The sequence below is a fragment of the Neomonachus schauinslandi genome, chromosome 8, assembly GCF_002201575.2.
Source record: "Neomonachus schauinslandi chromosome 8, ASM220157v2, whole genome shotgun sequence".
Lineage (NCBI taxonomy): Eukaryota > Metazoa > Chordata > Mammalia > Carnivora > Phocidae > Neomonachus > Neomonachus schauinslandi.
The window spans coordinates 131,663,144-131,678,785 of NC_058410.1; the positions used below are offsets into that span (position 1 = coordinate 131,663,144).

The 15,642-nt window shown below is 39.3% G+C and overlaps 1 protein-coding gene across 1 annotated transcript in view; it reads left to right on the top strand.

Annotated features, from left to right (window-relative positions):
• Positions 1-409: 409 nt before the first annotated feature.
• Positions 410-15,642, top strand: part of PHACTR1 (phosphatase and actin regulator 1) — a 558,362-nt gene continuing 543,129 nt past the window's right edge. The window contains exon 1 of the mRNA XM_021696829.2: positions 410-512. Within this exon, the coding sequence (XP_021552504.1) occupies positions 410-512 (103 nt within the window). The remainder of the gene's footprint in view (positions 513-15,642) is intronic.

A 15,642-nucleotide genomic window follows, 5' to 3' on the forward strand; every position in this document is an offset into this window, starting at 1 on the left:
TCTCTTTAGCTTGAATCATCTGGTTTGTTTTTTTTTTCTGAGTAGAATATATTTCTTTTAATGAATGTTCATTAAATGTTGCATTTTCTCATACAGTAGGAAAGCTATGTTGAGGGTGGCTTTGGAATTGGAAATGTCAAATGAGGGAGTATTATAATGGGATAGTTCTTATTCCAAAATTGTTAATACATCTATACATTTATGGGTATATGTAAATATATATCCTTATAATATATAACAAATATAATACATTGTATACACATATATGTTTATATATATATGTATGTGTATATACATATGGTTTTAAACATCTATTTGACAGTCTAAAATATTGTGGATTTTTTTTTCCTTTTTCATAGGCATACAAGTGACTATTTTGTCTTGAAACTCTGCTTTGGGAACATCAAGGATGGATTATCCCAAAATGGATTATTTTCTGGATGTGGAGTCTGCTCATAGACTCTTGGATGTTGAGTCGGCTCAGAGATTCTTCTATAGTCAAGGAGCTCAAGGTAATACAATGGGAGCAAGAGAGTAAACTCTTCTCTTTTGCATGTTGGGTTTATACTGACAGTTCAGTATCTACCGCAGCAGCATCAGCTATACTGCAGAAGGTCAGGAATCGGGATTACTAAGTCGAAAACTCATCTCTACCAATCTGTTGCTGAAATTGAGGCAGGCATGTAATAGAATGGATAAACACCAACTTCTTGGATGTGGTTTAAAAAAAAAAAGGCGTCCTACCTAACTTTTGACACAAATGCCCCTTGGACAGCTAGGTTAGAAAATGATTTCCCACCTACTTGCGCCCAAGGCGTAGGTATCCGGAAAGGTGTCCGATGCTGCCCCCCACCCCCACCCCTGGAGAGGTTAAATTTGCAGCCACTACACTTAAGGAGATCTAGGGCACCCTGACCTATCTGACGGAAATCCAGCTCGATTAGGGGCTCCTGAGATCAGCTTTGCACTTCTAGAGCTGCTTTATCTATTTTAGATGAATTCCGTTGCTGCTCGAGGAATTAACAGTGCACTCGGGGAGCAGTGAGGAGCACGCCGATGGTGAAGTGTGGCTGATATGTGCACTTTTATTACATAGTTCAAGATGGTCTGTTAGGCTCTGGTTGGCTTGCTCTTCCTGTTCCATGGTGCATCGAGGATGTTTTGCCAGTGCATTGGAAAGAAGCTGGAGTGTCTTATGGGATCTCCTGACAGGCAGGAGATTTTTTAAAAGTGTATTTTCTCTATTCTATGGAATATTTAGGGTATTCAGTCAAAGCAATCTGATGATGGGCATCTCCCGTATGGTACAAGGGATGCACTGAGGAGAAAGGCCATGACCGTATTCTTAAAGAGAAAAGTAGTCAAGTTCTTGGAAGTCATAAGGCAGAACTGAGAAGGAATGCTGTTCGGGGACTTCTGGCATCGCGCACTGTTAGGTGGTGACAGGTATTTCACACGGGGCATGATGAAATCTGCCTTGGCTTTCCCAGAGGTCTCCTCTGCACTGGTTTTACCTCCCTGGCAAGCCAATCTCCCATGGCAGCCTCGAGGGTTTGCAAGCCTCCTTCTTTTCTGCTTCCATTTTCCTGGGTATGATCCAGGCTTCTCAAGGTCAGGAGGGGCTGGGCAATTATCTGGTTGATTTGCTTGGGTCAGTGCGTTCATCAGCAGAACTTAAATTAGCCAAAGTGATACAACAGCTAATTCTCCTTATGCCTCTGGTTGTATGTAGTCAGCAAATGCTCCTCTCAGCCCCCTAAAGAGACATGAACATGTTACTGAAGTAGGAGAAGAGGGAGACTCTGGCTAGAACCTCCAGCCTCCCCTGGGTCTGCAAGTAAGAGGATGCTAGAAGTAGATGGAGGAAAGGGGCTGAGGCTCAGTCCCCATGGACAGTCCCGTGTTTAAACATTACCACGTCTGATCCATTCAGTCTGAGTGGGACAATAATGTTCGGTGGTGGGGTTGTCTACCTGAGCTGTGCAATCGTCAGCAGAGAAGGGGAGTCAAGTTCATTAACAGTGTTAAAGATGTCCACTTTGCATGGCAGCAGAGACAGTTGAAGCTTTTCAGAAGCCTGTGGGCTCCGGGCTTCCACGAAAGGAAAGCAGGCAGGGTGTGGGAGGCTCGGAGGACTCAAATCAGCCTGGTGGTTGTCAGCAGATGGAGTCTGGGGGTGGAGTGGTCAGAATTGTCGCCATCCGTGACTGTGGTTTAGACAGCAGAGCTGGAATGACTAGAAAATGCAGGGGAGGTGGTAGCATAAGCCACTGGTGCTCCTGACAGCACGTTCATTTTAGGGTAAAATCGGAACGATGTTCCAATCAAAGGATCTTGAATTCATAGTAAGGTGGAGGGGTCCCTAAACATGATCTATTTCGATTTTTTTAAAACCCCAGCCTTCCTGAATCAGACATCCAGGTGTACAGCCTAGGAGTTTGCATTTTAAGCAAGAGCTCCAGTGATGACTACCTAGCAGCACCGAAGTCTAGGGGCCCACATTTAAGGACCAGTCCACCCAGTCCAATTTCTCTCCTGCCTTCCTGGGACAGGAACACTTTCCTCCGCATTAGAGGCAGGATGACACAGTGGTTGCAGACCCGGGACCCTGACCGCGGGGGTTCAAATCATGGGTCTGCCACAGTGAACCTGGACAAGCTCACCTCTTTGATCTGAATTTCCCTCCCCTGCAAAAGACAGAAACCATAATAGTGCCCAGTGCCTCAGCTGATTAGAGCCTTAATGAAGTAAGATTTTAAAGTACCGAAACTGTCTGCCACATAAGAAATACTACACATCAGCAAATCAATAAAATAAACATCCCTGGCAAAACACTGTCCCCTCCTCTGCTTGAAATTTCATAAGGAAGCCACTGCCAAACAAGAATGTAGCCTGATAGGCATTTAATCTCCTGTTTTTAGTAAAAAAAAAAAAAAAAAGAAAGAAAGAAAGAAAGAAAGAAAGGAAAATTAAATCTTACATGAATTATAAAACATAGTGATTATTTTCTTGTCACATCAAAACCCAACTCAGGGCAAAATTGAAAAATAGTGAGTTTGTCTTGGTACTCCCTATCCACCTAATCTTCCTTTTCACATGAAGAGTGAGACCCCTCCTTTTCCTCCCCATGCCTTCCCCAGAGCTGGACCACGTAGGGCCGGTGAACCCCAGTCTCCTCTCTGCTGTCACTATGATGTGGGATTTGTCACTACACTGCCCCAGGTCCTCCATGGCAGCCTCCTTCCACTTGGTATAGACTCCCCAGACTTTCCTAGACAACCTAGACAACCAGCCCCTGGGCCTGATAAAGGGCTCGGGTGAGTGGGCAGAGGCCTGAGGACCACGGCCTGTACCCCTCCCTTTCAGAACCAGTTGTATGTGTTTGAGGGGAGATTCTGAGCACAAGTGGACAGGGGGCAGCATGGGAGCCGGCTCTTGGGAAAGGCATTTGAGGCAATTAGGGTTTTGTGTTGCTGCTGAATCACAGCACACAACAGCTCTCTTCCTGGCCAGCCCATCCCGGGGACAGGGGCACAGGAGATCAGGTAACCCTGATCCAGCACTCTCTTCTAAAAGAAGGTCTAAATGGGAGCACAGTATGGAGCTGAGCACCCAGAATTTGGGTGACCTGGGATTTGATCCACTCAACTGGTGGGTGATTATTGCCTTTTTGAGTTGTCCATTTTCAAAGTCATGTTGATACTTCCGTAGATTGATCAAGTGTTCTTGAAGGTGTAAATATTTTTAAAGGGGGAAGCAAGAAAATCTGAGTTTTATTTTCCATATTGCCATCCTTATATCAGTTTTATTTACAAATTCATAAACTTCTTAGAAACCAACCCCCTATTTATGACTTGCAAAAATGGTTATCTAAGACCATGATACTGGAATTATAATATTTTTGACCCCGTCACAGTTATTTTTCAATTCCTTTTGGGAAGTGGCAAAAGGCCTGCCTCTAAGTAGAAGATGCTTTTAGCTAGTAAAAGCCAGAGAAATCCCAGAGGGTGAAAAAGAAAGATAAAAGCAATCCAATCTATCATGGGACAAATTCTTCTGAAAGTCCCAGAGATTTTCAAAAGTCGGTCATTGGCTCTGTGGAATAAAGCAGGTTGCTCTGTGGACCTTCATATTCCTTGGTTTGGTCCTGAGGTAGAGAAGATGAGCCCACTCCTCCGGGGACTCTGCTATGGAAAGCATGATGTGTAGCAGAGAGCAGAAAAAAATCTAGGATCACCTTGTTCATCGTCCATCAGTGAAGGATGCTCTCCCAATTAATCTATGAGTGCTTGGTCAACAGTAAAACCTGCTTCTGTGAAGGTCTCCATTAACTCAAAAGGAGAATTCTTGAGGTTGAAGATACACATGGCATAGAGATCAGCCATGTCCTGACATAATATAACTTGAGTTCACCCACCTTCCAGGTTTCTGACAGTGATGACTCACACGCTCACCTTCAGTCTCTGTAATTTTTTTTCCTGAACAATTGCATTGGGAGGGAAGTCATATTATAAGATCATAAAACTAACATCATAAGATTTTCAGGTTGAAAGGGACATTATGGATGGGTTATTCTCTTGGCCCCTTCTGAAACCAAGTGAAACGAAATTTGTGAGGGATAAACCCAGGTCCGAGGGCTACATTTTCAAAGAGCCACTGGGCTATTCTGATGAACACTGAAGGTTGAGAACCACTGTTATTGATCATTAATCACGTGCTATTCAGAGGATGGTCCTGGACTAGCAGCACCAGCTTCATCTCAGAGCTGGTTAGAGATGCAGAATCTCAGGCACCCTAGACTTAGAGAAGCAGAACCTACATTTGAACAAGATTTCCAGGTAACTTATGTTAGTTCAAGAAGCAATGACTGAGTCCAGTGCATATCAGAAACACCTGGCAAGCTTTTATGAACTCAAGACTGGAGTCCCACAACAGACCAATTAAAACAGAATCTTTGGTAGGGAGCCTTATACTTGGGAATCATTTTAATTGTCCCTGGTGATTCAAATATGCAACCGGGACTCAGAACTACTGACCTCCTGTTTTATAGTAAAGGAGGTTTTAGCACATCATGCAGCTATTCTTGCCTGAGGATCTTTCTCTATCTAGGTCCTTCCCTTAAATAAATCTACAGCATTGGAAAGGTGCAAATGGACTTTTTAAAAACAGGACTGGGCTATGTATGGGTGCTACCCTTTGCATATTCATTGTATCCATTAATCCTCAAAGAAACTTTGGGAAAGAGGAATTATGATGCTTATTTCATGGATTAGAAAAGACTACACATTTAGAAAGCAGCATGGCCAGGATTTGAATTCAAGTATTTCTGACTCCAACAACCCCACAGGTAGTAAAGGAAACATTCATAACCAAATCACACTTCCGGATATGGTGAAGCTCAAGGTGGTTCCACCACGTGCCCAGATCACACAGTTTACAGCAAGAAGTGGAGACTCTTCTTACCACACACACCTACACCCTCTCTGCTGCACTAGGTTTCTTTTCTCCAAGACCATCAAAATCCTCGGACAATTAAATTTCCTTCCAAAGGGAACATACATTAAAAGGCAGCCAATTGACTAAAGTCATTGGGCAATCAAATTTATGATTCCCGCTCCCAATTTCCCCTTTTATCTTTTTAAATAACTCTCGGCATTGGAACCAGGTGCTATACTCATTTTGTCATAGAGCATCTTCTCTGTCTTGTCCAACGAAGGGAAATGCCGCTTTTGACAACTGATGAATGCCACAGTTAGCAGCTAAGAGTCTCTTCAAGTTGCATTTGGAAATGGAGAGGAATTCATTTAAACCCTCTGTCTCAAACATTTCCTCCACCTTTTGCCCACCCTGTGAAATCTTTCAGAATAGCTGGCTCTTCAATCTTTAGCTTTGAGTTAAATTGGAGGGGGAGATGAACCATGAGAGACTATGGGCTCTGAGAAACAAACTGAGGGTTTTAGAGGGGAGGGGGATGGAGGATGGGTTAGCCTGGTGATGGGTATTAAGGAGGGCACGTATTGCATGGAGCACTGGGTGTTATACACAATGAATCATCGAATACTACATCAAAAACTAATGATGTACTGTATGGTGACATAACATAATAAAAAAAAAAGAAAAAAAATGTACTCTAAACCTAAATTCTAAATTTCTGGGACTTCTTGACATGGACCCAAGAAACAAGGACATTTGGTTATACCCAACTAGTTGCAAATCATTGACAACAGTCATCAGCACAAAATGTGCTCATGCTATTTCCTTTCCTGTACTTCATGCAAGACCCAATCCAATGTCACCTCCTCTGTGAAGCCTTGCCTGACTTTTCCAGGCCTTTCTTCCAGAGCGTTCTGTTCATGCCTACATTATAGCCTTTGTCATATCGTATTATTCAACTTTCAACACTTACTAGCTGCATGAGTTCACATGAGTGGCTTCACATCTCTAAGCCTGGGTCCCCATCAAAATGGACATAACCCTAGCTTCAAATTCATAGAGATTTTTGAGAATTAATGGGGGTGTGCTTATAAAGTGTTCAGTACATTATTTATTATTATTGATTAATCATTGATGCTTTTGTTTTATTATTACTTAGATGTCTGTTACCTATCTAGAGAGTGGTGATCTCCCTAAATAGCATTTTCTGGGGGCCTAATATCATCCTTGGTATAGAGTAGGAGAATTAAGATGTAGTAAATGTCTCTACTGAACTCAAGGAATGAAAATGCTTAAATCTCCATTACAAAGAGATACTCAGGATTCAGGGAAAGAACTTTTGACAACTGAAGATGTGGAAAAAAGAACCTTCTAGGACCTTTAAAGAATTCAAATCTTTAGTTGAAAATAAGAGGCTGCTGAAGGCCAAAGGGAGGGACAGGTAAAACAATTTTCAGATACATACAGGTACAGGAAATGGAGAACACTATCAACTTTGCTAATCTCCCATAAAACAGAAGAAGTTAAAAAATCAAAAGCAAAAAGAGAATACAGTGGGAGAGATTTTGTATACTATTAAGGAGCATTAACCTTTTAAATAGATCCACAGGGACCCTGAATAGTACTGTACTCAGGAGAGCTCTTTAATATATGAGTCTGTGATGACTCAGTTTTTATTCTGCCTAAAAGTAGAATTATAGAATAGATGACCAGTCAACGCTTACTCTGCTGAACTTAATTGACATTAGTTCAAAAGCTGTTCTGAACATGTTTAGGAAGCTAGCTCTGAGCTATATGTCAGTTGAGATACCTTTCCCCTTCCTTCTTTAGATCCTTACTGCCTAATACAGTGCTTACATTCTGTGGTTGACTAACCCTCAAACCAGCTTCCATTCACACTCCTGCTTCTGACCAGACTCAATGGAAGGTGGCTGTAGATACCCACCTAAACCCCATGCTGGAGACACCTACTTTGAGGACCACTCACTGGAAGCCTGACCATGGTGTTTCTAGAGTCTTGCTGAGTAGATGCCATGTTATCTTCCTTCTTCCAATCTGTCCCCTGAGACCTTCATGTCATAGTTTTAGATGTGGCTTCTAATGGGACCTATAGGTCAAATTTGCTCCATAAGGACCGAGGTAGAAACAGTGATTGCAAAGCAACCTGATCCCCATGTGAGGCATGACTGCCAACTGGATTATAACCATTTCCATTCACCAGTCTGATGTCTTCCTATTTGCCCCTCAGAGTCCTGCTAGGACAAACACAGCTAATCAGCCACATCCATCTGTGTCCTCATGGGTATGTCATAACCAAGTAGGACATGTGTAATTTCCAGACCCTTGTCTCTGAGAAGTGCTTAAAATCTACTTTTCACATATAGTTTCTAGCCTTACTTTCATTGCACTCAAGTCCTCACCCTCAACAAATACTTGCTTTTCGTCTTGGTTTTTTTTTTTTTTCCCTCTAAAATTCTACCCAGGAAGCAGCATGCTGTGCTTCACTCATGGATGACAAGCTAGCTACCAAGCCTTCCCTCCTAACCTCCCACACACTCCATTTTAGACCTCTAATTGCTCACACGCAGGCTCTCCAAACCTGTGTTTAATACAAGGAACATTCTGTGTGAAGGAGAGGGTGAAGGCAGATTAAGAGAAAAAATATTGTGGAGATAGCCAGCCTGCCAATTTCATCCATAAGTAGATAACCATAAAATTTAACCTTCCATTTCTAGAGTGCACATTGGAACAGGGCAATTCTCGGTACACAAAGTAGCATCCTTGGTGCCAACAATTTACCTGCACTTAGTCTTCCAAAGCTCTTTGTGCCTTTGCTCCCAGCAAGCATCTGCTTTGCCATGTATTGTGATTCAGGGCTCATAAGTAAAGTAGGATAAGAGGACAAGAGGAAGAGAGAGAAAAGACAAGAGGATGGGAAACAGAAAGGGAAAAAAATGATATGAAAATACAATGAGATAACTGCAATCAATTAATAACTCCTACTTTCACATAAGGCATATGAGAGAGTGGATTATAGATTCAGCTCACACACAGCCAGCATCAGTCATGACCCAATTAGCATAAACAAATCACAGGTGCTTGGGAAAGAATTCTCATTTTCCCAAACAAATCTGTTTTCCTTAAAACTTTCAGTACCACCCTCTGGGATTGAGCTGGCAGAGGCAAAGATGGGGAGCCTAGCACATTAAAATCAGTTCATGGCTAATACCATTTTTAATATTTTAAAGAATATTTCAGTAAACGATTAGACCCATATGCCATGCAAAACCACAGAATGAATATTGGCGTTAAACAGTACTTCTGAAATGTTAGGACTGAACAGAGAGATTGTGTTGGAGATCTATGTATCTTTTTTCAGTTATAAAAGCAAAACAAGGGTAATATTAAAGTATTTGTCCAACCAGACCAACACGGCTAATCAGCCACATCCATCTGTGTCCTCATGGGTATGTCATAACCAAGTAGGACACATGTAATTTCCAGACCCTTGTCTGGGAAGGAAAAACCAACCCTACACAAATACCATTGACCCTTGAACAATACAGGGGTTGGGGCACCTACTCCCCATGCAGCCAAAAATCAGTCTATAACTTTTGACTCCCCCAAAACTTAACTGCTAATAGCCTACTATCGACTGGAAGACTTACCACTGATAAACTATCAATTAACACATATTTTGTGTGTTATATGTATTATATATTGTATTCTTACAAGAAAGAAGAAATGAAAATATTATTAAAACAATCATAAGGAAGACAAAATATATTAATAGAGTACTGTACTGTTTTTATCAAAAAAAATCCACCAATGAGTGGACCAATGCAGTTCAAACTCACGTTCAAGGGTCAACTGTGCATGTGTATTATGAATATCTTCTGCCAGTCTATGCCTTGCTTTTTTACTTTCTTAGTGGTATATTTTAATAAGCAGAAGTTTTTAATTTTGACAAAATCCAGTTTATTTTTTTTTCTATTATGGTTAGTCCTTTAACAAATCTTTGCCATCCTGAATGTTATGAAGATATTTTTCTGTGTTGTTGTTGTTTTTAGAGCCCTATAGTTTTAGCTTTCACATTTAAGCCTGTGATCCATCTTATATGAATTTTCCATATGATAAGGGATAGAGGAGGGATTGTCTTTATTCAGGTATTATTACAACGGACATTCTGAAATGTGATCATTGAGAATAGAATATTTTACTTATCTCTCTTTTCTCTAGTGCTTTCTCCTTTTCCCCATATTCTTTATAGTCTTTATGTTAGCCAGATCAAAAGTGACTTATCATAGATGTGGTTTATATATCCTTGAAGTTTGTCCTTTACATGAAATTTGAGTTAGGAAAGTTGACGTTCCATTTTTAAGTTACTTTCAAAAGATTGAAGAATTTGGGGCACCTGGGTGGCTCAGTCGTTAAGCGTCTGCCTTCGGCTCAGGTCATGATCCCAGGGTCCTGGGATCGAGCCCCGCCTCGGGCTCTCTGCTCAGCGGGAAGCCTACTTCTCCCTCTCCCCTTCCCCCTGCTTGTGTTCCTTCTCTTGCTGTGTCTCCCTCTGTCAAATAAATAAAATCTAAAAAAAAAAAAGATTGAAGAATTCCCAAACTGGACTTTTTCTTGAAAACTGATTATTTAAATGACATAAAATAACCAAAAATCTAATACAGTTCTTTTTTTACAATTATGAATGTTGGTATACCAATTCTGTAACTACTGGAACTAGAAATAATTGAATTTATTACTCTGCCATGTGCTGTTATTCAAAATGTTTTTGTACATTTAAGGTATTCTAGGTATTATCTACTCTAATATTCTTACTATCCATCAATTTCCCTATTATTCAACTACCAGAAAGTTCTCAATGTCTATTTCTGTACGTAAAATTGTGTTCACAATCAATTTATTTGCAGCACTTTACTTTTGTTATACATTAATATTTTGGCTGATTAATGGAATTTTAACACACAAAGCATATTGATTCAGTCAGCCATTTGACAAATATTTATGGAGCATCTATAGAGTGCCAAGTACTATCCACAAATGACTTTAGCAGTCAACAGAACAGACAAAAACCTGCCTGTATGGAGCTTACATTTTAAGTGAGATTTTTCACTTTGATTTATTCCCAAATATTTACCTTTCTTTAAAATTGAATATTCAGATATTAACAATATGTCTGAATTATTTGCAGTAGATAATTATATGTCCATTAAATTGTGTGCCCCCTTTTCATACTATAGAGTTCTTTTGAGAAATTGCTACCCAGCCAGAAATTATACTTCCTAGACTCCCTTATACCTTTGGTAGGACCTATAATCAGTTCCTGCCAATGGAATGACAACAGAATTAGTATGTCACTTCCAAGACAAGGTATTTTAGAAGTGGGTCTCCATTCCCTTTTTTTTTTTTTTTTACTTTTTAAAATTTTGTTTTATTTTTTAATTTAAATTCAATTTAGTTAACATATACTGTATTATTGGTTTCAAGGGTAGAATTCAGTGATTCATCAGTTGCATATAACACCCAGTGCTCATTACATTGAGTGCCCTCCTTAATGCCCATCACCCATTTACCCCATCCCCCACCCACCTCCCCTCCAGCAACCCTCAGTTTGTTTTCTAGAGTTAAGAGTCTCTTATGGTTTGGTCTCCATGCTCCTTTTTTGCCTTTTGCTGGCTGGATGCAGATGACACAAGGCCCTAGGGGATAGTAGAGCACAGAGGAAAAGTGCTAATCACAGTTTCACTTCAGACAGGAAGGGGGTCTCAAGACCAGTAACTCAGACTCCAATGTGAACAAAAAAATACATTTTACTGTGTTAAGGCACTGAAATGGAAGGTTTATCTGATAAATTAGCATTACCATAACAAATATACTTGCCTTGTTCATACTGAAGAGTGTTAATTTGAGTAGGTATAATGTTTATCTGAGAATAGAACTATTATCCTTGATCTAGTACAATTTCAGAGTTGCCAAAAAAAGTGATCCTGAAGGAGGCAGTCAGCTAGGCAGCCTCCCAAAGGGCAAGCCCAACACCTAAGAGGAGATTTTTGCTAAATACTGAGGCCAATACAAAATTAAATGCATCCCTTAGCAGTTAGTGACTTAAAGAAAAAAGTTGTATAAGAAAGTAGGAGTAATTTTGAGGACTCTGTGGCCCAGGAACCAAATTTGCATAGTTATAATATCAAGTGGGTACTATTGGAATTCTGATAAAATAAGGCTGAGGAATGTGGAGGGGATATAGTATAGGAAAACCATGCCCTTCCTCATTCTCTATGGTAGTGAGTGTAAACTGGGTCAAAAAATAATATATGTATGCTTTATATGCTCATACAAGAATAGAATTTGTTGCCCCTATGGGAGTTGAACCAGTGACTAGAAACACAGTTGGGAGGGAGACTTTTTATTTTTTCACTACCTTATGAATAATTACCTATTTAAAAATCCATTTTTTAAAAATGCAGTGTAGCTTGTGAGAATTTATTAGTATCAGGGAAGATAAATTTTACTGGATTGCAACAAAATCCGTTATGAAAATTGGTGGATGGGATTGCAGAATTGACACTGTAATTTAGCAAGTACCTTCAATGATATCCTTCCTCTTAAACCTATAAAGTTTCCTAGGTTTTCACCTATAACAGCGATTAAAATCAGTGTTGAAATAAACTGAACTTAGAACTAACCCTCTGAAGCACAATATTCTAAAGTGATCAGTCAAGATGTTTTTAAATGTTGAAGCACATTCAGTTATTTTGTTTCATTGAAAAGTTTATGTTGCATCGTAATACATCCCAAATATATGCTAATCCAAACTTTTAATCAAATAAACAAAAAATTACTTCTTATTTATCTTCTTTAATTCATCTGTTAACTATCTCTTTTGTGTATATTTTATAGCGTATATAAAATATTCATACACTACAATACTGATCCATAGATTAGGAAGTACATTCTTGGGAATGCAGACTCAGTAAGCTCCTGCTGGCAGGCGGCTGAGTCCAAGTTCAGAGACATCTGTATCTGCCACAGAAGCTCAGAGAGAGCATCTCTGATGGGAGTAGTCAGATCAAGGCTATTTCAGAAGCATGGTTTGAGCTGAGACTTGAAGGCTGATAGGATTTAAATGGGGTTAGGATGAGGAGCAGGATATTATAAAGCAAGAAAACATAGAGGGAACCGACCAGACTAGTTCAGGCCCCTAAAGCAGGTCTCCAACTGGGGTCTGGACCCGTTTCCAATAGCATCACTGAAGCCATTGTTTAAAAGGCCTTCCCCAGACCTATTAAATCAAAAGTTCTGGTGTGGGGGAGTCAGAAATACTCATTTTTTAATCAAGCTCCTGATAATTTTTGGCTTACCAAAATTTGAAAACATCTAATTCCATGAAAATACACTGGAGGGCATGTGGCTTTGTATTGTGGAGACATTATAGATGATAAAAACAAACAACAACAACAACAACAAAACAATGGTCAATCCCAAAAAAGGAAATTGAGAAATGGCTACTTTGAAGTATTCATCACAGATGGGCCAGCGTATTACCAATACTTAATTCAGTTTACAATATATGCGTTCCCATGGAGTCCTGAGCACTCTGCTATTATGTAATAAAGAGAACTGAAAAGTTTCAGCTCTATTCCTTTTCTGAGTGTTGGACAGTTCTATTGTTTAATTACCTTTGAACTCTAGAAAAAGCCCAGAAAGGCAACAACGTTGGATGCCACATTCCTCTCCTGCCTGCTTATCCTAAGGCCAAGTTAAATGTACTTTTCAAACTGGTCATTAAATGTTTCAGTTGTTGAAAAGCCTCCTTATGTCATTAACTGCTCTTAGCCCCTATATATTCTCAGGCTCTTCTGAGTTTCACACCTCTGTTACCACTACTGCAATTTAAGGTAGGAAGATGAAAAAAAATGATGAATTCCTAGACTCCTATTTTCCACAAGCTGTTTTCCAGAACAATGTGTGGAACTCATGGGGATCATATGAATATTTAATATAATCGGACTATAATTTTGCCTCAAAACATTTTATTCCAAAATGTCATATTCCATGGTATTATAATCTTGGTGCATATTACTGCCGTTTTATGACAAAGGGTTTGTGTTTTTATTTTCCTCCTGTGGAGAAAAGATGCAAGACCCATTCCAGGCTACCTTAAAATGAAACCCTGGTACCAGTTAATGTGCAGTAAGGATTACAATAAAAGCACAGTGCCAACTTAAACTGTGTATGCTTTCCTTGCATTTGTCACTCAAAAGGGGGGAATATTCGACAGAACACTTTAGTTTTTAAAAATAAAATATGACCACGCTGCCTGGGTGGCTTAGTCCATTAAACGTCCAACGCTTGATCTCAGCTCAGGTCTTGATCTCAGGGTCCTCAGTTCGAGCCCCACATTGGCCCCTACTTAAAAAAATAAAAATAAAATATGACCTAGGTGCTACACAGAAATACAGAGCTATGAAAGCATATTTTAGGTGCATGCATACTAGTTTGAAAGATGAGTAGGAATAAGGCCAAGTAGAGAAAACAACCTTCTAGATAAAGGGGTTAAGTGAAACACAGTTGACCCTTGAATGAAGCAGGGGTTACAGGTGTGAATCCTCTGCACAGCCAAAAATCTGCATATACCCTTGACTCCCCCAAAACAAAACTACTAATAGCCTATGTTGACCAGAACTCTTACTGATAACATAAACAGTTGTAACACATAGTATATAACACATGTATATAATTTATATAATAAACTGTATTCTTCAATATATATAATTATATGTAAATAATTTTATTCATGTTTTTTATATCTTATATATAATATATGTAATTATATATAAATATAATAACTGTATTCTTATAATAAAGTAGGCTAGAGAAAAGAAAATGTTATTAAGAAAGTCATAAGGAAGAGAAAATATATTTATGGTACTTTAGTTATTCGAAAAAGTCACGTATAAGTGGACCTGTGCTGTTCAAGGATCAACTGTGTTTTATTTTTTTATACTGACTTTTGGTCACTCTCATACCCATTCAAATTTTTACAAAGTTACATCGTGGTGTATACAAAACTGGGGTTATGAATGAAGCCTTTTCCAGGACTGGCTGAAGAATATCATGCTTTAGGGCTTGGGGTTCAGGGTAACAGATCTGATTTCACACTATGATTTCCACGTCATAGCTTGTGACATGAGGCAAGTTATTTAATCTCTCTTTGCCTGGCTTTTCCCCTTTGAATGCAAATGAGAGTAAGAGTTCTTAACCCAAAGAGTTAATTTGAGGATTAAGTGAAACAAAATGCATTTCACAAACTATGGTCCAATAGATGATTTGCAGATAATACTTATGAACTTGTTTATAATAATAATGTATTTGCTTTCATCATTTTTTAAATGTAAATTAAAGAAATTTAATGAAAATATAAAGCTATATAATTAGACTTCACACTTAGGGACTATTGCTTAGACCAAGAGGAAAAGTAGGCTAACTGAAGTCCAATTAAGGAAAAACCTGAAATAAATAACTGATGACACTTTGATGGAGCAAAATCCATAAAAGAGATGTAGGAGTGACTAACGTTTGGAAACACTGAACAATTAAACATAAAACACTAAGCAAAATGTCAAGTATCTAATATGCACTTAGTAAGTTTTAGCTCCTGTGTTAATTAGGCTTTAGTTTGGTCAAGCCTCTGTGGAAAATGGCAGGGCCTCCGTTCCCCAGGAGAGATCTCCCGCCCTGCCCCATGTCTGGTCTTCTCTGCCACCATTTATTCCTAATTCAGATTTCTAAGCCCTTTGAAAATGTGAGACAGTCTGAAAACACAAGAACAAGAAAAAGCAAAAAATTTTGATTTTTTAAAAATCGAGTTGCTAAAAATCCCCAAAGGATTTTCTTTATGGTTGGACAGCTGGAAATTTTCGTCCTGCAAACTCTCTCAAAACATTAGCTCCACTGTACTGACTTCCTCTGAATTTACAGCAAACTCTAGTTTATCAGCCTGTGGCTTCCTGGAGGTGATTGACGTAAGTCAGCATTTACCGAGGAATGAGAAGATCGATTTGGGAAAATCCGCTTTAAATCATAATTGTCTTCCTCCTTTTATTTTGTTTTGTTTTGAAACAAAACATGGTAATGTGAAGAAAGTGACACCAGAGACGCGGAAGCTAATTCTGACCCTGCCATTAAACGGCC